The sequence below is a fragment of the Eublepharis macularius genome, chromosome 10 (assembly GCF_028583425.1).
Source record: "Eublepharis macularius isolate TG4126 chromosome 10, MPM_Emac_v1.0, whole genome shotgun sequence".
Taxonomy (NCBI): domain Eukaryota; kingdom Metazoa; phylum Chordata; class Lepidosauria; order Squamata; family Eublepharidae; genus Eublepharis; species Eublepharis macularius.
Genome location: NC_072799.1, coordinates 94,532,753 through 94,556,695, shown reverse-complemented (window position 1 = coordinate 94,556,695; position 23,943 = coordinate 94,532,753). Strand labels below are relative to the sequence as shown.

At 45.4% G+C, this 23,943-nt stretch overlaps 1 protein-coding gene across 1 annotated transcript; it reads right to left on the bottom strand.

Moving 5' to 3' along the window:
• Positions 1-19,912: 19,912 nt before the first annotated feature.
• On the bottom strand, positions 19,913-23,592 carry PHOX2B (paired like homeobox 2B). Its single transcript, XM_054990487.1, has 3 exons — positions 23,352-23,592; positions 22,534-22,721; positions 19,913-20,371 (listed from the first exon to the last, which is right to left on the bottom strand). Exons 1-3 carry the CDS (start codon positions 23,590-23,592, stop codon positions 19,913-19,915), a joined length of 888 nt encoding a protein of 295 aa, XP_054846462.1.
• Positions 23,593-23,943: the final 351 nt, after the last annotated feature.

Genomic DNA, 23,943 nt, shown 5'->3' with positions numbered 1-23,943 from the left:
ATTCTTCCTCTTTATACTTAATTTCAGATTTCACTGACATTTCAGCCCTCTCTTTTTTTCCAGCTTTTGTTTAATTGTGACATGATTGTTCTTTAAGCAGGTTGGGGTGGTGGGGCAGGGAAATTTTTAAAAAAACCTTTAAAAAAAATTGAAATGTTCAGTGTGTTTCAGAAAATGATTTACTGTTAATGAACCAATATAATAAATGTAACAGGTTTTTTTTTTAGGTATTCCAAAAACTGTATTTAGCTTTTTGTTTCTTTAGAGAGCAGGCATAACCATGTCATTATTTTTATATACTTCACTCTCAAAACTTCATAGTGGCCCTTATTCTTCTTATGTAGAATTTATTCCATATCTACTGTAGTTATTGATATGGTAATAGAAAAGTGGGTGATCCAAAAGAGGGCTATTTTATATGCAAGATCACCAAAGGACAGTTGTGTCCTACATGGAGAAATGTTGAATATCAATTACAGTAATCTACATTGATAATATTTATTCTAAAATGCCTCCAGAAAGTCAGAAAATTGTCTTAAAATGCTACAGCTTTTATAGTAAATGTTATGTTTATAAATAAAACATTGATTAAAAATGATGTCTTGATTGTTATTCGTTAAAATGGGTGGGGGCGTTACATCGTAAAATGTTGTGGGAAATTAATACTTTCCCCATCTTGGTGGTGGCCGTTTCCCCGAAGCCCTAGCAGTGCTTTTCTAAGTCAAGCTGCAATGGAAGTCAACGCTGGATTGCCCTGTAAGAGTCGTTCCCCCCACCCCCTCCCCGGGACCCTCACAGTCTTCGTGACCTTCGTGCTGCGCGATCTTTCCGAGCAGCTGTGCCACTCCGGTCGAGCTTCCCGGGGGTCTGCAGCTGTATCGGCAGTCCCCATGTGACTCGTTGGTGTCTTGATGGAGTCGATCTCTGAAAGTTCAAAAAAAGTCTAGTGCCTTGACACCCCTGAAGCATGATCCACGCTGGGTGAGAGAGCTTGCGGGCAGGTCTGCACAGCATAAATGCCATAGTCTGTCCCGTTTTGTCTTACAGGATATGAGACACTGTTCACTGGACAAACTTGCAGTGGTGATCAAGCTTCATGAGTTCATTTTATAAGTTATTTAAAAATTAGCCAAAACAATGCCCTACATTGTCATTTTATGTATACATGTATTTTATGTATTTTGGTATACATAAAAGGCCCCTAGAGAGGCAGCAAAAAGAAAGTCTCCTAAATAAATAAGTACATACATCAAATGTGTATAGTATGAGATGGGCTATGATGTTCAGGCTTATTTAGAGGAAGGAAATCTTTAAACTAAAGAGATTTGCTTTGGATTCCCCCCCCCCTATATTATGAGATCAAATAGTTTTGTTCCAGGAAGCAAGTCCTTGTTGTTTCAAATATTTATTGACTGCTATGGGACCATTCAAATCTTGACTATTATAGCTAATCAAGGTCTCTGCTCAATCTATCATTGTGATAGCTATTAGATTTGTTCGTTTCCCAAATACATCTTTTTAAAACGTTGTGCAAACTTCCTCTCAAGACCTGGGTGTAAGTTGGAGATCAGTGGTCCAATTAGGCAGAATATCAAAAGTAAATGTTGTGTCGGGGTTGGATAGAAAAGTCAACAAAATTCACACAGTACCACCATGTAACTATTCGTTGGGCCTATCTACAAATGAAGTTGTTGGTTCCAAGGCTATGTTGTCATTACTGACTGAAGCAGTTTTTTCAACAATGGGTTCTCTATAAGAGAAGCATGTTTAAAAGCCTCAAATGTAATTGGTGAGCACACACTTTAATTAACAGCTGTGATTTAAGAGTACGTGGGTGCATTCCTGGGACACTTCAGTTAGCAGAATGACTGCTATATTATAGATGCATTATAGATATACAGGGCTTTTTTTCAGCAGGAATGCAGTGGAATGGAGTTCCAGAACCTCTTGAAAATGGTCACATGGCTGGTGGCCCCGCCCCCTGATCTCCAGACAGAGGGGAGTTTCGATTGCCCTCTATTACGCCGGGCGGCACGGAGGGCAATCTCAACTCCCCTCTGTCTGGAGATCAGGGGGCGGGGCCACCAGCCGTGTGACCATTTTCTCCGAGGGCAACCCACTGAGTTCCACCACCTCTTTTCCCAGAAAAAAAAGCCCTGTAGATATATATTATAGACTGCTACATTATAGATGGCCTTGCCATCATCTTTAAATCATTTTTGTTAAAAGTTAAATGGCTTTATAGTAGCTCAATAAAACACCTATGTTGATATTTTGACAATTTACTAATGTTTTTAAATATAAATTGTTTAGTTATAGCACAGGTGATTAAAATGCTTTAATAATTAGACAAGACTTAGCGGTAAATGAATGTTGTACCGAAAAGGTACACACAGGTATCAGCCAGGCTGTGATGAATAATTGCCCCAGTCCAGACTCTCAAAAACACAGTTTGGTGAGTATCTATACCAGCTAACCAGCAGTTGCAAACAGGATTATTTTCAGGCCTAACTGAAAAGGCAAGCTGTATCTCTTTGGTGTGTGACAAAGTGTGGCGACAGCATGCATTAAAGTAATGACAAAGGCTTCAACTTTAAGACAACATGTGTTCTGGGTTTTTAAAATGGTTTTATAATGTAAAAGGTAATTTGAAGACCCAAACTGGTTATTCTTTTGAATTGAATCCCAGAATGAAAACACCATTAAGTTTTTTTTAAAAAAATGCTGTCCCGACAGCTCTGCTCGCAGCAGAAAACTGGCTCGTTTTCCTAGGTTGCTGGCCTGAGTTTTAATTGAATTTTGATGAGATGATGGATGTTGTGCTTTATTCCAAGTCTATATGCTAAATTAACAAGATTGTCTGCTCAGTTCACCCTTTTCAAATCAGACTGGGATGAGTTGCCGCTCATTCTCCCATGCAAAATAGGATTAGCTACGTGAAGCTAAATCTTACTCAAAAAGTTGAAAATCATGTCGCTGTTTTTAAAGCAATTTAACTAAGGTTAAGAAAATGATAATATGTTGCTCTTGGGAAGTACGCAATGATAAGGGAGTAAGTCTGTTGAACTCAAAGGGGCTTACTCTTAGCGAAGTCTGGTTAGGAGGAGAGGGGCTGCGTTTAATACATCAAAAGTAAATCAGAGAGCAAAGATGTTTCCAGCACTGAAACAAGCTACAGATTCATATACATTAAAACTGCAAGTAAAATCCAAAAAAAAAGCCCACATATTAAGAGCAACCAAAACAGCAAAACACAGCGTGGAAGCTTTTGAGTTCTCTGATCAGGGTGGAGTAGGGGAGGTCTCGCACTTTTAAGCCCCTGGCGTTGAGGCCTTAATGTACGTGGATTTTGTTTTGAGCTTTGAAATGGACCAACATAGCCACTTACTTTTTCAATTTGCAAGTAAAGGCTCTAGATAATAGCCATTGGATAGAAGGATTTGAGTCCTTAGAGACGACAAGATTTTCAGGGTGTAAGCTTTTGAGAGTCAGGGTTCCCTTCTTTAGATATGAAATAGGTTGGGTGTTCCAGTTACCAAGTTATCATGTGACATTTATGATTAGCACATGAAATAAACTATGAGAATACCAATAATTTGAAAGAGATCCTAACATTAACGTTTCCTTTATCAGCAATACAAATTTAAATAATACCCAACCCACTGTACCAGTTACAGCGATATAGCTCCCTGTATTGGTTAATATGTATGTTTGTAAATCATAAGTGAGAAATGGAACATTTAAACATTACAGTCCTGGGTGTGAGTGAACTAATTTGGATTCACTCAGGACATTTTCAGACAGAAAACCACAAAGTGTTTTACTGTGGAAATGACAAACGCAAAAGAAAAAGCGTTGCTCTAATAGTGAGGTGAGACATAGCACAAGCAGTAAAGAGCTACAACGCAAAGTCTGACCAACTAATATCAAGCAGACTTCATGGAAAGCCTATTAACATAACCATCATTCAAGTTTAAGCCCCAACTACAAATGCTGAGGTGGAAGAAATCAAAAACTCTTACATAGGTGTCCAAGAAGAAACTCCTAATCAAGATAGGCTGATAATCATAGGTAATAGGATGGTATAAGTAGGAGACAAAGCAGAATCAAACATTGGAAAATTTGGACTAGGATCACAAAACGAAGCAGGAGAGCATCTCATAGAATTTTATGACGATGATTGTATATGTGGAAATCACTGGGTGACCAATACAGGAACCAAACAGATTACACAACTGGAAGCAGAAGCTGGAGAAACTCTATTCTCTCTGCTAAAGCAAGACCAGGAGCTGATTGTGAAACAGATCATGAGTTGCTAATGTCAAAAATTAGAATAAAGCTGAAGAGAAACACTAAAAGAATCATAGTGGCAAAATAAAATCTAAAGAATATTCTTGAAGAATTTAAAAAGCATGTAAATAACAGATTTGCAATGCTAAGTTTAATTGATTGTGAACCAGAAAAACTAAGGGCTTAAACCAGAGATATTATCAAGGAAGAATGCCAAAGCGTGCAGCAACTATCAGACTATAGAGTTAATTTCCCATGCAAGCAAAGTGATGCTCAAAATTCTACAACAAAGATTCTTAGCATATATGGAACGAGAAATGCCAGATGTTCAATCAGGATTCAGAAAAGGAAGTGGTACCATAGCAATCACCTTGCAAACTGATGATGGCTAATGGGACGTACCAGGGAATTTCAGAAGAAAATCATCCTCTGTTCTATAGATTATAGCAAAGCTTTGGATTGTGGATCATGAAAAAATATGGATAATGTTAAAAGAAATGGGGGTGTCATAACATCTGATTGTTTTGATGCACAACTTGTATTCTGGACAAGAGGCTACTGTCAGGACAGAATATGGGGGAAACAGAATGGTTTCCAATTGGCAAGGGTGTCAGACAAGGATGCATATTATCTCCCGACCTGTTCAACCTCTATGCAGAGCATATCACAAGGAAAGCTGGATTAGATCTAGAAGAAGGCGGAGAGAAAATTGGTGGGAGGAGCATTAATAATTTTAGATATGCAGATGACACCACATTACTGGCAAAAAATAGTGAAAACTTGAAACGACTGCTGATGATGGTTAAAGGAGAAAGTGCCAAAGCAGCTGAACATCAAGAAGACAAAAATAATGACTACGGAGGAATTACACAATTTTAAATCTGAGAATGAGGAAATTGAAATTGTTCAAGATTTTCTATTCCTTGGCTCAATCACCAACCAAAAGGGAGAATGCACCCAAGAAATCAGCAGCCATGAAGGAACTAGAACATATTCTTTTTAAAAAACAATTTTTATTTTATTGATAAATAAATCCCATTAAAAAAGGAAAAGAAAAGAAAAAGAAAAAACAGAATACAGGAGAGAGAAAATGATAAAAAAGAAAAAAAAGAACAGAAACTAAAGAAAAATGATACCTCATTTCAAATTTTATCTACATCTATAATAGCCTTAGAAGCATTATACTTGTAGTCTTAATGCCTCAAAAATTTACCTTTTCTATATTACCGTCCTTTTTATTTAATTTTCCTCAGTTTTGTCTTCTTTGAAACCAAATCCACAAATCATCAGTTCAACTTTTCCCGTTTCACACAGAAAGTCAATAAGAGGTTTCTAAATTGTTATGAATGTAGACAATGTTTTATCTCAGATCAAAGCTGTAAGTTTAACCATCTCAGCTAACTCCATCCTTATCCTTAAGAATCTTTTCTAGTTTCCAGATGGCAGTTAACTAGAAAACATTTTTCTAAAATAGGGTTTCTTGCATGCGTCTGTTACCCAAAACCACACATCTATGTGTAATCTTATTTCACAGAGAACTTGTCTACTGCTGGAGGTACACGTGTTATAATCATGAAGGCCTAGCAATTACAAATAGGAGTACGACATAATTCAACTATAGGACTGGATTAAGACATGCCGAGGCCCACAACTAAGTCTAGCTGTGATGTCTTTACTAAGTTTTTCGCTGATAAAATACCATGAATATGTTCTGATCTAGACTAGATGCTAGCTGCAATACAAACGAGATAGAAGAAATGCTTAATATACCATCTGGCCTATATTTAGACTGCTTTGAACCAATTACAATGACAGATCTTAACAGGATCCTGGCATCTATGAAAGCCACTGCTTGTGCACTTGATCCTTGCCCATCTTGGCTGTTAAAACCAAGCAAAGATCAGATAAGTGAACCACTGAGATCTATTGTAAATCAATCGGTAACTCAGGGCACCTTCCCCTGGCCGCTCAAACAAGCAGTTATTCATCCGCTAATTAAAAAAACATCCCTAGATGACTTCCGGTTTGGGATTCATGGAGGTCTAACGCAGCTCCATTTGCGGAGCTGACCGGATTGCCGTTTTAACCGGCCGGAGGGGTGAAAATAACCCGCGGCCGACTGCTCTCAGGCGGGGAGCAGGCAAAGAACGCTCAAGACCCTAGGGTGAGCTAGATCTCGGACGAGGGGGGGCTCTACACAAGGAGTCTCCCCCCCGATCCTTGAGGTCCCACCTTGCGACGGGTCGGCTATAATCTCTGCGGCAATTTTGGGGCCAATTCGGCTGGCATAAGACCTACATACCCAAGCTTCGATCGGGGAGGGAAGTCGAGAGGAGAATTTAAGATCGAAACAGCGATTACAACCCGAGAAAGTTGAAGAGAAGGTAAAGATCGCTATCTCTTGAAACGGGACAGATTGACAAAAACAGAGAGGAAAGAAAGTAGTTTTTTAAACTGCAACAGACTAGTGAAAAGGAGGTGAAGACTCGGCAGGAGTTGTATTTTAAAAGAGACTAAGTTTAAAGAAGTTATTACAAAAATCGGACTATTGCTTTGAATACCTGTGGTTTTGGAGCTGTGGGAAAAAGACACCATCGCGAGACCTGCTGTGGGAAGACGGGAGACAGGAAGTGCGTAACAACAATAGAGTGGCTGGAGGGAAGCGGCCCTTGCCAAGGGACAGGAAGTGGGGAATCGCCATTTTTGAAAGTGGAAGGGTCGTGGCTTCAGCGGAAGAGGAAGTAGGCCATCTTGGATTATAATAACATAGAGAAACCATAGAGAAAAGACGCCCGACATTTTGGATATAAAAAATTAATTTTGGCAAAGATTGGGACATTTGAAAAAAAGGAAAACGTTTAATTATACGCCACGGAGCTGAGGAAGAGAGCAGATTCGTGGGAGCGAGCTAAAGCAAGCCCCACGATGTCGAAAAAAGAGTGGCAATCGGCAATAGAAAATTTGGACAAAAAACTTATAGACATGATGAAAGAACTTAAGGACACGAAATTGGAGCTTATTAAAGAGGTCAAAGAAGTTACACAGACAGTAAAGTCGGAGCTGTCAGAAGTGAAAAAAGGCGTGGAAACGATTAGCAGTGAATTACAAGGAACGAAACAGAGAGTCAAAACAGTAGAAGACGCGATGGAGAATTTAATAGAAACGCAACAAACAGAGATGAGATTGGTAAAGGGGAGGATGTCAGTTGCAGAAACTAAACACATGGAGAAGCAGCTTCGTTTTCGTGGTCTGCCAGAAGTTGAAGGGAAGTCAGCGCAAGAACAGATGACTGAGGTGTTGGCTGAATACCTGGGGAAGGAGGAGGAGGAAATTGTGGCTATCCTAGATGTGGCGTATCGTGTGAACTCGAGAATTGCAACCCAGAGGAAACTACCAAGGGATGTGATCGTGCAGTTTACAACTAGAAATATGAAAGAGAGGATTGTGACAAAACAATTTCAAGATCCATTGGAGATTGATGGCAAGACGATTATCATAATGAAGGAATTGCCCAGATCAGTGTTACTGGACAGGAAAAAATATAGAGTGTTAATTCAGACTTTGAAGGACATGAACATTAGGTACAGATGGGAGTTACCGGAAGGAGTGTCCTTTGAGTTTGGAGGGGCAAAAAAGCGTATCAGATCTGAGCGGGAGATGGAGAGATTTATTAAGGACAATGAAAAAGACTTACCAACAAAACCATGAATATGGAGTGTAAAGTATTATCTTGGAATGTAAATGGACTAAACTCACCGAATAAGAGAAAAAATATTTTTCATTGGCTACTAAAACAAAAATGTGATATTGTTTGTTTGCAGGAGACCCATATTAGAAAACAGGATGTAAAATATTTAAAATCTGGAAAATTGGGCAAAGAATTTGTAGCGGCTTCCAACAAGAAAAAAAGAGGAGTGGTGTTGTATATAAAAGAGGAGCTGCAGCCAAAATTTGTTATGAGAGATGTGGAAGCTAGATTTGTAGCAGTGGAATTTAATTGGAACTTAAAGAGAGTGTTGGTAGTCGGACTTTATGCACCTAACGGTGCAAAGGAAAGCTTCTTTGAGGACTTAAGGAAGCACTTAGACGATCTTGTATATGACCAGATAATTCTTGCTGGAGATTTCAATGGAGTGACAGATTTGGAACTAGACAAAAAGACTACAAAAGCACAAAAGAAAAGAGGACTATTGCCAAAGCTTTTTTTTGAGTTGATTCAACAAGAGACTCTCGAAGACGTATGGAGGAGAGAATATCCTAAAACCAGACAGTTTACTTTTTATTCTGCAAGGCATCTTACATTATCAAGAATTGATATGATCTGGGCCTCAAAGGACTTAGCGTTATGGACTAAGGAGGTAGAAATAATGCCGATGGTAGGCTCAGATCACAACCCAATTATGTGGAAATTTGGAAAAAGGAGAAAAAGGAAAGCCTGGAGAATAAATGAGGACTTGTTACAGGAAAGTGAGAATATGGAAACATTGAGAAGAGAGACTAAGTTTTTTATACAATACAACGTGAATAAAGAAGTACCAACCAGTAAAGTTTGGGACGCGTATAAGGCGGTTGTAAGGGGCATACTAATGGACTTAAATGGTAGAGCAAGGAAAAAGAAAGAGGAGAAAAGACAAGAGATTGAGGAGAAAATAAAGGCCAAAGAACTACAGTTAAAAAAGAGACCAGGGAAAAAGAAAATACATCAGGAAATCAAAATTCTTCAAGAACAGTTAACAGCAATGAGTAATAAAGAATTGGAGTGGAACCTTAAAAGACTGAATCAAAAAGCTTTTGAGGGTGCTAATAAACCTGGGAAATATTTGGCATGGCAATTAAAGAAGAAAAGGGAAAAGAAAATAATAAATAAAATTTGTGAAGAAAATAAAACGTATTTGGAGCAGACTACCATTAGCAGAGCCTTTTATAAATTTTACGCTAAGCTGTATAATAAAAAAGAAGTAAACAAAGAATCAATAGCATCATATTTGGAGAAAACCAAACTTCCAGAGATCTCGGAAGCTTGGAGAAATAAGTTGAACAGTGAAGTAACTGACGAGGAAATAAGTATGGCAATACAATCCGCAAATCTAGGAAAGGCGCCAGGGCCAGATGGACTTACGGCTAAATTTTATAAGACAATGGCCAACGAACTGGCACCATTCCTAAAAGAGGTGATGAACGGAGTTTTTAGGGATCAAAGAATTCCAGACACTTGGAGCGAAGCGAATATATCATTGATCCCAAAAGAGGGCCAAGATCTGACTAGCGTGAAAAATTACAGGCCTATATCATTACTTAACAATGATTATAAAATTTTTGCAAAGATATTGGCGGAGAGACTGAAGGGGTGGCTCTCGGAAGTTATAGAGGAAGAACAAGCAGGTTTTTTGCCGGACAGACAAATAAGAGACAATTTAAGGACAGTGATCAATGCTATTGAATACTATGACAAGCGTTGCGATAAAGAGGTTGGTTTCTTCTTTGTAGACGCTGAAAAAGCGTTTGACAATTTAAACTGGGATTTTTTGTTTGCCGCTATGGAAAAGCTACAATTGGGAGAAAGATTCATCAGAGCAATTAAAGAAATATATAGGGACCAGACGGCAGCAATTGTAGTGAATGATGAACTGACCAAGAAATTGACGATTAGTAAAGGAACAAGACAAGGTTGCCCGTTATCTCCATTGTTGTTCATATTAGTATTGGAGATTCTGATGATACAAATACGACAAGACGAGGAAATACGAGGAATAAAAATAAAGGACTATTCATACAAGGTTAGAGCATTTGCAGATGACATAATGTTAATTGTAGAAGATCCATTGGAGAACATGCCAAAAGTGATAGATAAGATTAAGGAGTTTGGTGACTTGGCAGGTTTCTTCATTAATAAAAAGAAGTCAAAGATACTATGTAAAAACATGACTAAGCAGAAACAACAATTGTTAATGGAAACAACGGACTGTGAAGTAACTAGTAAGGTGAAATATTTGGGAGTTGAGCTGACTGCAAAAAATATAGATTTGTTCAAGAATAATTATGAAAAATTATGGACTCAGAGAGAGACTTGATCAAATGGAATAGACTGAATTTGTCATGGTTGGGCAGGATTGCAGCAGTTAAGATGAATGTGTTACCAAGAGTAATGTTTTTGTTACAGACAATACCAATCATCAGAGACTCTAAACAATTTGAAAAATGGCAGAGGAAAATATCAGATTTTGTTTGGGCAGGCAAAAAGCCTCGAGTGAAAGTAAAAGTTCTACAAGATGCAAAGGAGAGAGGCGGAATGCAACTGCCCAATCTGAGACTTTACCATGATGCAATCTGCCTAGTTTGGCTAAAAGAGTGGATGACATTAAAGAATAAGAAACTATTAGCCCTAGAGGGATATAAAAATTTTTTTGGATGGCACGCATACCTATGGCATGACAAAGTAAAGGTCAACTCGATGTTCCTGCATCATTTTGTAAGGAGAAGTCTATATACAATCTGGAAGAAGTACAGAACTTACCTACAAGAAGGAACCCCCTTGTGGGTGGTTCCATATGAGGTGATAGATCCGAGAGCTGTGGATAATGAACAACAATGTTTAACGTACAAAGAAATAACTAAGATTGAAGTATCTAAACTTAGAATAAAGACGCAAGAGGAACTATCACCTAACTACGATTGGTTCCAGTATAGACAGATCAGAGACTTATATAATTCGGACTCTGTAAAGGGAGGTATACGAATAGAGAATTCGGAACTAGAGCAGACCCTTCTTAAAGAAGATAAGAAAAGAATATCCAAGGTATACCAAGTACTGTTGAAGTGGTATACCGAGGATGAGATAGTTAAAACACAAATGGTGAAATGGGCTATAAACTTTAATAAAGAAATAACAATGGAGGCATGGGAATACTTGTGGAAAACTACAATGAAGACAACGACATGTATTAATATCAAAGAGAACATTTATAAAATGATCTATCGTTGGTACATGACACCAAAGAAGATTGCGCTAGGGAATTTGAATACTTCTAATAAATGCTGGAAATGTAAGAAACATGAGGGCTCCCTCTATCATATGTGGTGGTCGTGTGAGGTAGCTAGGCAGTTCTGGGGGGAAATAATAAGAGAAATGAGTGAAATTTTACAGTTTCAAATAAATAAGAACCCAGAACTCCTGCTGCTAAACTTGGGAATGGAGGGAATTCCAGCCCATCATAGGACGTTGATTTTTTATATGACTGCAGCAGCTAGACTTTTGTATGCGCAGAAATGGAAAGTACAAGAAGTGCCAACTATTGAAGATTGGATCTACAAATTGCTGTATATGGCTGAAATGGACAAGATGACAAGAAAACTGAGAGATCTGGACTCAGGGCAGTTTAACACAGACTGGGAGAAGCTGAAACAATATCTGGAGAAGAAATGGGAGGTGGGAGGAAAACTGTGGCAGTTTGAGAACTACTGAAGTATAATAAAAGTATAAAAGAGAGGGGTGACTTTACCGGGGGAGGAAGAGAAATGTGAATTTATAAGCAGTTAGATTAATTGATTGAGATATATATAGATATGTATAGGTTAACTGATAGAACATTGATAGAGAATAATTAATGATAAGGTTTAAACATGAGGATTGAGTAAATAACAATATTTTCTTTCTTTGATAAGATTTATATGCACCAAACTGAATGTACAGAAGAGTTAAATTGATTGATTATGTGAGGAGTTATATAGAATTACCATAAAAAGTTGAAATGAGTAATATATAGAGAACAAATCAAATTGTTTGATTTAAATGTGGGAAATTTTTATGGTTTATGATATATAGGTTTATATAGAAATATTCAAAACTGGAAAATGGGATAAATTGTTTATCTAAAGACGTATAGTTTGGGTGTATAATAAGTAAAGGAGTTAAAGATGTACTGCTTAATATAATGGAGAATGTATATCTGTTTTAGACAGAGGAATTTAATAGAAGTAGGGGAAAAGGGACAGAGGGTGGGAAAGCTGTTGGAAGTCAACAAAAGGGGGGGAAAGGGAGGGGGTTAGAAACGAAAAATTAGGGGAAAATTGACTGTAATGTAAAAATAAAAATGTTCTAACCCAATAAAAAATTTTTCAAAAAAAAAAAAAAACATCCCTAGATGAAACTGATGTGGCCAATTATCGCCCAGTCTCTAATCTGCCCTTTCTGGGCAAAGTGATTGAGAGAGCAGTAGCTGACCAACTCCAGGTCTTCTTAGATAACTCTGGTGCTTTGGACCCTTTCCGGTCAGGTTTCAGACCAGGGCATGGGACAGAAACAGCTCTAGTAGCATTAGTGGATGATCTCCGTCTGAATATAGACAAAGGCCATGCCTCCTTATTGCTCCTCCTGGATCTGTCTGCAGCCTTTGACACAGTAGACCATGCCATCCTGTTGAGGCGTCTAGAAACAGAAGTGGGCATCAAAGAATGTGCCCCGGACTGGTTGAAATCGTTTATCTTGGAACTGTTGCCGTCGGAGATCAGCTGTCTCCAGAATGGGAATTATCTTGTGGGATTCCGCAGGGCGTAATCTTATCTCCCGTGTTATTCAACCTCTACGTAAAACCTTTAGGAGAACTCATTCGCAGCTATAGAGTGGGACGTCATCAATATGCAGATGACACCCAACTCTATATCTTGCTATCCAGGTCCCCACAGGATGCAGTAGAAATCTTAGAGTGCTGCCTGACAGCCGTGGTGAAATGGCTGAAAAATACAAATTAAAATTGAACCCAGACAAGACTAAAAAGTGATGCTTGTTGGGAAGTCAGAGATCTTGAAAAACATTGTACTCCCCACTTTCGATGGGGTTCGTCTGACCCTTGCAGACTCAGTTAAGAGTCTAGGAGTTATACTGGATCCAGCGCTACTACTAGAAAAACAAGTTAAGGCAGCTGCAAAAAATGCTTACTACAGTCTCACTCTAGCCTGGAAGATGGCTTCTTATCTCAACACGGCTGACCTGGCCCCCTGCATCCATGCTATGGAAACATCAAAACTTGACTATTGTAATGCACTATATACGTTGGTCTCCCAGCTAAGTTAACTAGGAGGCTCCAATTGGTGCAAAATGCTGCAGCTCGACTGTTAGCAGGAGCGAAGAGGAGCATGAACATCACTCCCATCCTACAGTCACTCCACTGGCTACCCATCAGTTACCGTGCTCAGTTCAAGGTATTAGTTATTACATACAAAGCTCTTCGCACCCTTGGTCCAGCATAGCTACGGGACCACCTCCCACCCTATGTCCCTCCACGGCAGCTGAACAGGGTCTCTTGCAGGTGCCAGCCTGTACATGGGTGAAATCAACAGCAGCCCATACATGGGCTTACTCTGTGGTGGCCCCTACCCTATGGAACGGCCTGCCTGAGGAGGTCAGGAGAGCTCCCACGCTCTTGGCTTTCTGCAAACAATCCAAAACCAAATTATTCAAAAAGCCCTTTTTCTCAGCTAAGAGGGCGGTATTGTAGGAAAGAGGTCCCAGATGTTTCGCTAATGAGTTAGGAACCATAGATTTCACCATTAGGTTGCCTTACATATTATCTGTTGCTTTAAATATGTACTCCTATATACTACCTGTGCTTCATGTTGTTTAATGTTAGTCCTAGAACTGATTATGTTCTGTTTCAGCAATTCTTCAACCCCATATTGGATGCTTGCTAATACTAATACTCTTTGTAAACTTAGATTCATTTACCCCATGACATTGTTTATGGAAATGGTCTTGACAGTGTATGGAAATGCCTGCCCTTGTCCTTGCCACTGATTGTACTAATCTCACACTATGTAATCCGCTTGAGTCTCAGTGAGAAAGGCAGAATATAAATGACATAAATTAAATAAATAAATAGTTTAAGAAGCGTCATAGCATTATTGGGGGGAGGTAATTTATAACAATAACATTCGATTTCTATACTGCCCTTCAGGACAACTTAACATCCACTCAGAGCGGTTTACAAAGTATGCCATTATTATCCCCGCAACAAAACACCCTGTGACGTGGGTGAGGCTGAGAGAGCTAGAAGCTGTGACTGACCCAAGGTCACCCAGCTGGCTTCAAGTGGAGGAGTGGGGAATCAAACTCGGTTCTCCAGATTAGAGTCCCGCGCTCTTAACCACTGGTTAGAAATTAACTCCTCATAATCTGAGGGCCTAAACTATAGTTTCTTTGCCTGGGAATAAATTTAGCTCCGCTCAGCAGAGCCTTAGCATCTCCGGCCATCTCCCAATTTTGATTTTTTTAACCCCCTTAGAAATGCAACAAAGTAAAAAAAAGACAGCACGGGCCTCACTGAATGAAGTATGGAGAACTAGCAGCACACAGCATGAAGTTTGTCTTTTTCCGGTCATCCGAATGCAGCAGAAGTAGGAGGGTGCTGTGGCTGGACCAGAACCTGTGTCCCCAGCCTGATCCACCTGACATTTGGGAACTACATATGCAAACTGGATTGGATGTAAATCTGTGTTGTTTCTTATTGTTTCATTATAGTGAATTTTATTGTTTCATTATAGTGAATCCTATTCTTTAGTTGCTCACGTCAACCATGGGTAAAAACAAAGTACCTTAGAACAGTGAAGGAGAAAGATTTCTCATTTAACTTAATTCAAAGAAATTATTTTAGTTATTAGCAGCACATCCTTTGAATGGTTTTTCTATGATTTTTAAAAATTATTATTCTGTATCTGGATATGCTGGAAGCTGTAGTCGAAGCAGCTGGTGTCTGGCAAGAAGTACTGTTGTATAATTAACCAGAGTTTACTGTCCTGGGCTGAAATTATTTGAGTCGTTTCCATTTTTATCTGTATAAAGAGGAAAAGAGGACAACCGTCTTGGAAAGAGAAATGACAAGAAGGACTTTTGAGGACTGGCACGCACTGGCAAACCCAGGCTGAGTCTGTGAGGGGAACAGTCATGTCTCAAAGAAAGAACCAGACACCCAAAAACCCAAAGCAAAGCATTTTCTAACATTTAAAAAAGACCAAGTACTTTCAGCAAGATACCAGTCCAGATGTTTTGAATCACTTTATACTGAAAACTTTCATATCCATTTTATTTTTACTTCATTTATATTCTGCCTTTCCCTCCGCTGGGGACCCAAAGCAGGCTGTGTTGCTCTCCTTTCCTCCAGTTTATCCTCACAGCTATCCTGTGAGGTAGGTTAGGCTGAGAGGGTGCGACTGGCCCAAGGTCACCCAGCGAGCTTCCACGGCAGCATGAGGATTCGAACCGGGGTCTTCCAGATCCTAGCCTAACACTCTCACCACTATACCTGACTGGGTCTATTAAGCGAGTAAAGTTGGTAAACACTGGTAAACATACTCTGAACTGCCCAAAGGGATTCTGGGAATTATGACAGTGGCTGTCAATTAACTGTTATATTTAAGGCTACTACACAGATTAAATCTTCAGAGTGCCTGACCCATGTGAGCCGTCTCATGAATTCAAAGGAAGTTGCCTAACTCAGGCTCACAGATCTTAACTCAATCAGACAGCCCGTGTGATCTAAGAACATCAGACTGGGGAGACCCAGGTTTGAATCCCCCCTCTGACATGAATTGTATTGGGTACCCTTGGCTGGTCACTCCCAGCCTCACAAAACTGTTGCAAGGATAAAATTGGGAATGGTAGAATTCAGACTGCTATGCTGATCTAGTGGGGAGCCCTAAAGTATACTATCTTAATGTCTCTCAATTTATCTAGTTCATCTATGTGCATGCATGATACAAATGGCATAAATAAAAAAATGAAAAATAATAACAATAAAAATTATGCAAATGATATAATAAAATGAAGGCATCCATTATCCATGGACTAACACAAACTATGCTAATTCATACACATTAGACACATATCCTTTTCAGTGTCACACTAGAAAATTACTGAGATCCCCTCTGGGGCAGTGCCTCAAGTGTCTGACCAGGTTGGGGAGAACTGAGTTCAAATCCCCTCTCAAATATGAAGCCGGTCACACACTCTCAAACTCCCTCTCAGGGATAAAATGGGGGAAAGGACAACTACGTGTCCTGCTCTGATCTTCTTGGAGGAAGAACAGGATAAGAATATAACAACTTAATTACTCACTGCGGAATGTGCCACTTGCCTCCACGGACAGCTCTGAATTGGGGAGGGTCTCAAAGGTAACATGAACATTCGCTCTGAGCAGTTTGATCTGTGACAGTGGATTGATTCATCACGAGCCGTTTCTCATTAAGATTGCAGAATAAAACTGAAAATAATCGAAAGTTGCCTGAAAGATTCAGATCCTAGAAGACATATTAAATGAACTCCACATACTTTTTTGAAAGCTATTCTGGAGATAATTTGGTGCTTTCTAAACATCCCATGCTGGGGGAAAATAACCAGTCTGGAATACTGAGGGAGGACAGAGGGATATTCCAGCTAGCTCAGAAACGCTCAAAAATACTCAGATGCAACATCTCAAAGGTACTGTGTGGCCGCATGGGCTGCATCCTCCGATACAAGGGGACAAAGATGGGCACTGGGCCAGGCAGTGGTGTCAATGGGGGCTCCCTTAGCCCCAGGCCGGGAGGTTCACTTTCAATTCTGCCACAGGAATGACCGGCAGCCATCTTGGGAAGGAGGAAGCGCTGCCACTCGGAACGGCCTCGCAATGGCTGCAAAGCTCCGCCCTCTCCTAGAAAATAGCCTGGGCTGCCACGGGGGGGGGGCATTCAGGGCCCTATTATTCATAAGGTTCTTTGTTATTATTCATAAGGTTTTAAAGTTATTTGTATACTGTTTTATCTGTTTTTAACTGTATTTGTGTAAACTGAAATGTTGTACTCCACCCTGAGCCTGCCTGGCGGGGAGGGCGGACTAATAATATAATATAATATAATATAATATAATATAATATAATATAATATAATATAATATAATATAATATAATATAATATAATATAATATAATATAATATAATATAATATAATATAATTAATATAATATAATATAATATAATATAATATAATATAATATAATATAATATAATATAATATAATATAATATGTGTGGTATATTATGTGAGGTATAATTTATAACATAATATTTGTGAGGTACACCCTCACATAAATTACAGTTAATTAATTCTCTTATTAATAAGACAATTAACTGCTTCCTTATTGAAGTGAAACAAATTGTTTTTTATATTAAAACAATTATCCATACATTATATGTTTTTAATAAATAATAAAAAACATTCATTTCAAAGTATTACAATATTGAAAAATTACACCCCCAAAATGTGCTTTCCTGAAGAGTTCTACTCACGCAATAAAAATATTTTAAAAATTGTGAATAGAATTCTTCAGGAGACCCTCAAAATGGATCCAGGGCTATGTACTGCGGTCTAGTGCCTACCGTACCAGGGTCAGGCTGTCAGCTGTAGTGGGGTGAAAGACTGAAGTGCTTGGAGGGGGCCCAAAATACCTGAAAGCCTAGGAGGCCCGGCCACGGGTTAATACGGCCGGGGGGGGGCATTGGAGAAATGTAGAGAGACGCAGGGCCTCCCTCCTTCCATGCATGTGCGCACACACACAGGCAGGCTATCACTCTTGCTCCCTCCCAAAGGGATTTCCCAACACTGACTGCTCCTTATTCCCCACTCACATTCCGTCCCCTCTCCAAGTCCAATCAACAGTCACTCTTAATACTCATGTCGTATTAGCTTTTTATTTCAAAGATATCTTTTGAAAAATGATTAGTGAGATGTTAAAATTAGGCTAAGAAAAAGGCACGGGCTGAATTTTGCTTTTTATTATCAACAATCAGTTTAATGGTACACTGTTGGAAAACTATATGCACATGTAGAAATATTTTCCCCTTTTAAATAGATGCATTCATTTTAACCACATATAAATAAATCTGAAAATCCGGAAACATAATTTATGACTGTTGATGCTCACAAACCTATTCACGAAGGGAAAAGAAAAACCCAAAAACAAGGACGACATGCACCTGGCAACAACCAAAGCAGGTTTCATGGCGTGGCACTGGCCTCTCCATAAACGTCAAAGGGGGTTAACCAGCGGGATCCTTATTTCTCCGCAGACACACCATAAAGACTACGAGGAGGGAAAAACATTCTTTATACGTCTAACTAGAGTAGACAATTCTGTATCAATATTAACACTATACAATTGAGTCACAGAACACAGTTGTAGAAAGACACAGAAAAAAAACTTCAAAGCATACCTGTGGACATAACTAATGCCTAGATTCTTGTGCCTTTTAAAATAAATTTTTTTAAAAAACCCTAACAAGGAAGGTCTAAAAACTGCACGGGCAAAGCACTCCACATCTTCAGAATGAATATTATCCATTCACCAGAAAAGATGCGCAGCCCCCTGCCGACGTTTTTTGACAGAGTGTCGGTTCCCCTCCTGTAAACGGACTCCCTGTAGGTAAAATATGCAATTATGGTCGGTTTGCGAGGAAAGTGAAAGGAGGGAAAGAGGGGCATAAAAAAACCGGATCAGTGCTAACAGCCAGAAGGCGGGCGACGCTTAACGGTCAGGACCGATTCCCCTCCCCACACCGCAGGGCCAGCTTGCCAGCCCCTTCACCCCACGTTTGGTTGACTTATCGCTCCGCGACAACGTAGTCTGGCCGGCAGATGAATGATGCACACGGGCTCCGCTGGGAAAGCCAGGCACGGGGCGTCGGGGCTGCGCTGGGAGAGCTCCGGTCGCCCGTTCGCATCTGCAAGCCGCGAAGAGGTGTCGCCGTCCCCGGGCGACGGGCAGGCGCGCGGGCCCCAGGCTCAAAGGGCTCGGCGGGGCAGCAGCCGGGCAAGAGCAGGCGGGACCCCCCCGGCCCCCCCGGGACAGGTTAAGCCACATCCTCCAGCTGCCGGCAGGCAAAACGGACCGGGCAGAGTGTCCTCCTCGGTGGATGAGGAGCAAGCAGGATACATGTCCGGCCTCCCAAGAAACCTCTGGAGAAATCGGGAGCCCCTTCGGAGCGCGCCGTGGCATCGAAAACCGCTCCTTTGGAGCCCCTAAGGGTTTTTTGTCGGGGTGGAGTAAACCCAGCTCCCAAACGCCGTCACTTTTCGAGAAGCGCCACGTTCTGTATATTCTAGTAAAGCTGTTAAATCTGACGCCAAAGCAAAACAGGGGTGCGTGCGTGCGTGTGCGCGTGTGGAGATCGGAAGGGGCGCGCCAGCAACAAGTTACAGAGCGAGCCCGGGGGGGGGGGTGGAACCCGCAGGCCCCCGCCGCCCCCTCCTCCGCAGGCCCCAGCGGCAGGACTCCGCCTTCGGCGCCGGCCCGGGACGGAGCGCGGTGGGCCTCGCGAGCCACGCGCCGTCTTCCGGGCGCAGCCGAACCAGGCGGCCCGGCTCCCGCCAAGGCTGGAAGGGGCGGGCGGGGGGCGGCCCGGTCCCAAGCGAGTCCGCCGGGCGGGGGGCTGCGTGGCGGCGGGGGCGCCCCCGGCGGAGCTGCGCGGGGCCGGAGAGGCCAGGGCGGGGCGCGCCCCCGGGCCGGCGGGACGTTCCTCTGGGTCGGGCGAGGCCGGAGAAGGCGCCCCCGCCCCCGCCCGCCCGCCCGCCGAGGGTCCCCGCGGGGCGCCGGGCCGGCCTCAAAACATGCCGCTCTTGACCAGGGGGCCGCCTTTGGTGCCGTTGGGTCTCTGCAGCGAGGAGAGCACGCTGGCGAAGGGCCCGCCTAAGGAATCCGGGATGGAGGCGATGGGCCCCGGCCCGGGCGCCCAGCCTGGCCCGGGCCCCGCCGCCGCCGCCGCCAAGCCGCCGCCCGCCGGCCCCTTGCCCGCCTCCGGCCCGGGCCCGCCGCCGCCGCCCGCCCCGCCCGGGCTGGGCCCGCCGCCGCCTCCGCAGCCGGGCGCCGGGTTGGGGTTGGAGTTGGGCCCGGGCCCGGGCCCGCCGGTGCTGTCCGGGTCGGTGCTCTTGGCCTCCTTGCTCTCGTCGTCCCGCGACGCGTCCGCCTTCTTGCCCGACGAGCCGTTCTTGGCCGCCGCCGCCGCCGCCGCCACCGCCCGCTCCTGCTTGCGGAACTTCGCGCGGCGGTTCTGGAACCAGACCTGGGGGCGGGGAGGGGGGAGAGAGAGGCGCAGGGGCGCGTCAGGGCCGCGCCGGGAAGGGGCGGCCCGCCAGGCGGGAGCGCGCCCGCGGCCTGCTGCGTCCCGCCCTTCTGGGGCGCCGAGGGACGCGGCCTCGGGGGCCGTTTAAAAGAGAGGCTCGTCTGCGAGAATCCCCAGCTTGCCTCCCGGCCCGGCGCAGCGGAAGCCTCCCTCCGCCACGATCCGCTCCCACTTCCAAACTCGCAAGGTGCGGCTGCCCCAAACACCGCCCGCACAAGCCTGCGCTCCTACACCGCAAGGCGGCCACGCTGACTTCCCCCTGGCGCCCGCACCTCTGCCCGCTCTGCCCACAGCTCGGCTTGGCTGCCGTGGCTAAGAGAATTTCGGCCCAGATTTTCGTGGTCAGAAGTCTGAGGCTGCAGGTGAGGAAGATGCTTCGTCCGCATGCACTATATTCACGATACGATGCAACTCCTCAAATGGCCCCCTCTGCTACAGAAGGGCCCCGGGCTCAAGGAAGAGGCCCTGCAAGACGGGGGACGGGGGAGGAGAGGCTTCTGGGCAGGTCTTTTCCCACCGGAGAGGTTCAACTGGCGCCCTCGCAGCCTCCAACAGCCGCCCGTTACTGCAGCAGCCAGTCCTGTCATGGCCCGGGTGGAGGCCGTGAGCAGAACAGAAAACAGGGCAAGTGTCAACTGGCAAAATAAACAACAGTCTTGTGGCACTTTTAAAGACCACTGAGGGCTCACTTCTTCAGCTGCAAGTCCACAAAAGTTTCTGTTAGAATAAAATTGTGTTGGCCTTTAAAAGTGCCGCAAAACTCCTGTTTATTTTTGCCGCTGCGGGCTGAGACATCTGTCCCTCTGGACTTACTGATGTGAAGTTATTCCGGAGAAGGCATACCGGTCAGCCACGCAAAGCCTGAGGACACGAGCCACTTGGCCTGTGAGGCACTCGACCGCTGGCTTTGGACGGCCAGCGAGAGGAGGCCAAACTCAGTCCATTCTGCAGTAAGCCTTGGGGGGGGGGGCAATCAGGCGCCTCTCCTTTATTTCCGTATCTGAGATCCTTTATACCCTTCCTGACGCAGGCGCAGAGCAATTTACATCGTTCCGCCTCCTCCTTTTTACCCTCGTAACAATAACCCTGCAGGGTAGATTAGGCTGAGCGTGCGTGGCTGGCCCAAGGCGTCCATGGGGCAGTGGGGAGGCAACCGGGGTCTCACAGCCCCTAGCCCCACACTTGGAGCAGGACGCCACGCCGAGGCTCTCTGCGTCTGGAGAGTGAGCGTGCGGAACCAGAAGCCGCCCTCCAAACACTCCCTGGAGTACTGTCAGGCTGGAAGAGCCACAATAATTCCCTCGGAGGAGTTCCGGTTGCAGGTGGCTGATGCTGGTCAGTCACCGGGGGAAGCCCCGGGTCTCTCTCTCTCTGCCCCTCCCTTCCTCCCTCGCGTCGTCAGAATCTGTGGGGGCTTCTCCGTTTTGCTGGACAAAGCAGCAGCTCCCCGACCAGCTCCCGGGCCGTGCATCAGCACATAATTTAGGGTGCAGCGCTGTGCAGTTGTTCCCGTTCAACCGCACTGAAATCAATGCATTCAAACGGGAGCCGTTCTGCATGAGATGGTATTGCCAATGACTATTTCTTTCTGGGTGCCGCTGCTCCTGCTCGCGACCGGGATGCTGGCTGGGAATCTGCAGCCGAGCAGATTCCGGGCAGCGACTCCCAATGGGCGGCTCCTGTTTGAAGGGGGCCGGGGGCGAGTGTCCCGGGACTGCAGAGCAACCGCTAGTACCGGGGCGTTATTTAGAGGGTCTGTCTGAAGAATTAAGCTTTAGAGTCCTACGCAGTTCGTAGAAACGGAAGCAGGACAAGGACGGCCAAACATCTGCTCCAGCAGCGGCAGCAAAGAGCGGCCGGCGCCGGCCCCTTCCCCAAGGCCGGGCGCGCCCTTCGCCGCGCGCCCCGCGCTGTCCCCGACCAGCCCCGAAGCCTCACCCGGCCGGGACGAAACACGCAGGCGGCTCCGGCAAGCGAGCCGAGCCGAGCCGCAGAGCAGCGCGCCGCCCGCCGCCAAGCCGGGGCCTCGCCTGCGGGCGCGGGCGGGCGAGCGGCGTCCCTCCGCCGGGAGAGGCCCCCCGCCCCGCGCCCCCCGGGCCTACCTGCACGCGGGCCTCGGTGAGGTCGATCTTGAGGGCGAGCTCCTCGCGCGTGTAGATGTCCGGGTAGTGGGTCTCGGCGAAGACGCGCTCCAGCTCCTTCAGCTGCGCGCTGGTGAAGGTGGTGCGGATGCGCCGCTGCTTGCGCTTCTCGTTCAGGCCGCCGTGGTCGGTGAAGAGCTTGTAGGGCACTGCGCGGGCACAGGCGAGAGGTCAGAGCCGAGGGCGGGCCGCGCCTGCCGGAGGGGCTCCCCGCCGCGCCCTCCCCTGCCCCTGCCCCGCCGCAGCCGCCCGCCAGGCAAGGAGAGGCCCGCGGGGCCGAAGCCCGGGCGCCCTCCGGGCCGTCCCCCGAGGCTGCCTGCGGCCGCGGAGAGCTCCGCCGCGGCAGGCACAGGGCCCGGGCGGCGGCGGTCTCGGGGCGGCTGCCGGGCTGGGCCGCTCGGCGGAGGCGGGCTCGGGCGGGGGGGGGGGCGAGGCAGGAGGGCGGCGGGGAAGGCGCCGCTGTCAGTAATGAGCTTTCGCTGGCGGCTTATTTAATTATTTCCGCGGCTTTTCCGTCTCCCTCGCGAAGTAAATAAATTATGCCGCTCATTTTGGCAGCTCCCGATAATTCGGTTGGCGGGGCCGGGTGTGACTCCGGCTGGCGCGCGGCGGGTAAGTGAATTACGGGCCCTTCCCCCTCCCCTCCCCGCCCTGCCCCGCGATCGCTCCTAACGCGATCAAGCCTTTCATTTGGGTAGGCAAATGGCGCGGCGCAAACCCGAACCGCGCCGCCGCCGCCCTCGCCGCCCGCGGGCCGGGCCGGGCCGGGCCGGGCTTACCTGCCGCGTAGGGGCTGCTCTGGTGGTCCCTCAGCGTGCCCAGGCTGCAGGACCCCGGCGTGAGGGACGGGCAGCCCGAGGTGGCGCCGAAGGTGGTCCGGATGGGGTTGTACTGGAAGCCGCCGGCCTGGCTGCAGGAGCTGAAGTCCGCGTACGCCGAGGCCAGGCTGGACGTGTCCATGCCGGCCATGCACGACTCGTAGGCGGACGAGTTGAGGTAGGAATATTCCATTTTATACATTGAAAAGGCTCGGCCCGGGTCGCGGGCGGGCACGGCGGGCCGGGGAGGGCGGCGGCGGCGGCGGCGGGCCGGGAGATGCTCACCGCTCGGCGCCCGTTGCCAGAGTGGCCTCCGCGCCAGCCGCCGCGCCGCGTTTTATGAAAAAAGGCTCCTATGAGCGGCTGCCTTGCCTGAGGTCTCTAGAGCATACCGTCCTCCTCATCATAAACTTGGCTCTTTCCACTTGGACAATAGCGAAGCGGTGGGTCTGCTCGCGGCCGCTTTTACATGACAATAACTCATCCGTCGATTGGGCTGGCAACCGGGCGGGCGGGGGGGGGCGAGAAGGAGCGGAGCGGGGCGGGGGGGTCC

Coding starts and splice junctions, on each gene's coding strand:
- PHOX2B (XM_054990487.1), bottom strand. CDS start 23,592: ATGTATAAAATGGAATATTCCTACCTCAACTCGTCCGCCTACGAGTCG. Junction 22,722..23,351: donor GAGCAGCCCCTACGCGGCAG/GTAAGCCCGGCC, acceptor GTGCCCGCGCAG/TGCCCTACAAGCTCTTCACC. Junction 20,372..22,533: donor TCACCGAGGCCCGCGTGCAG/GTAGGCCCGGGG, acceptor CCCCGCCCCCAG/GTCTGGTTCCAGAACCGCCG.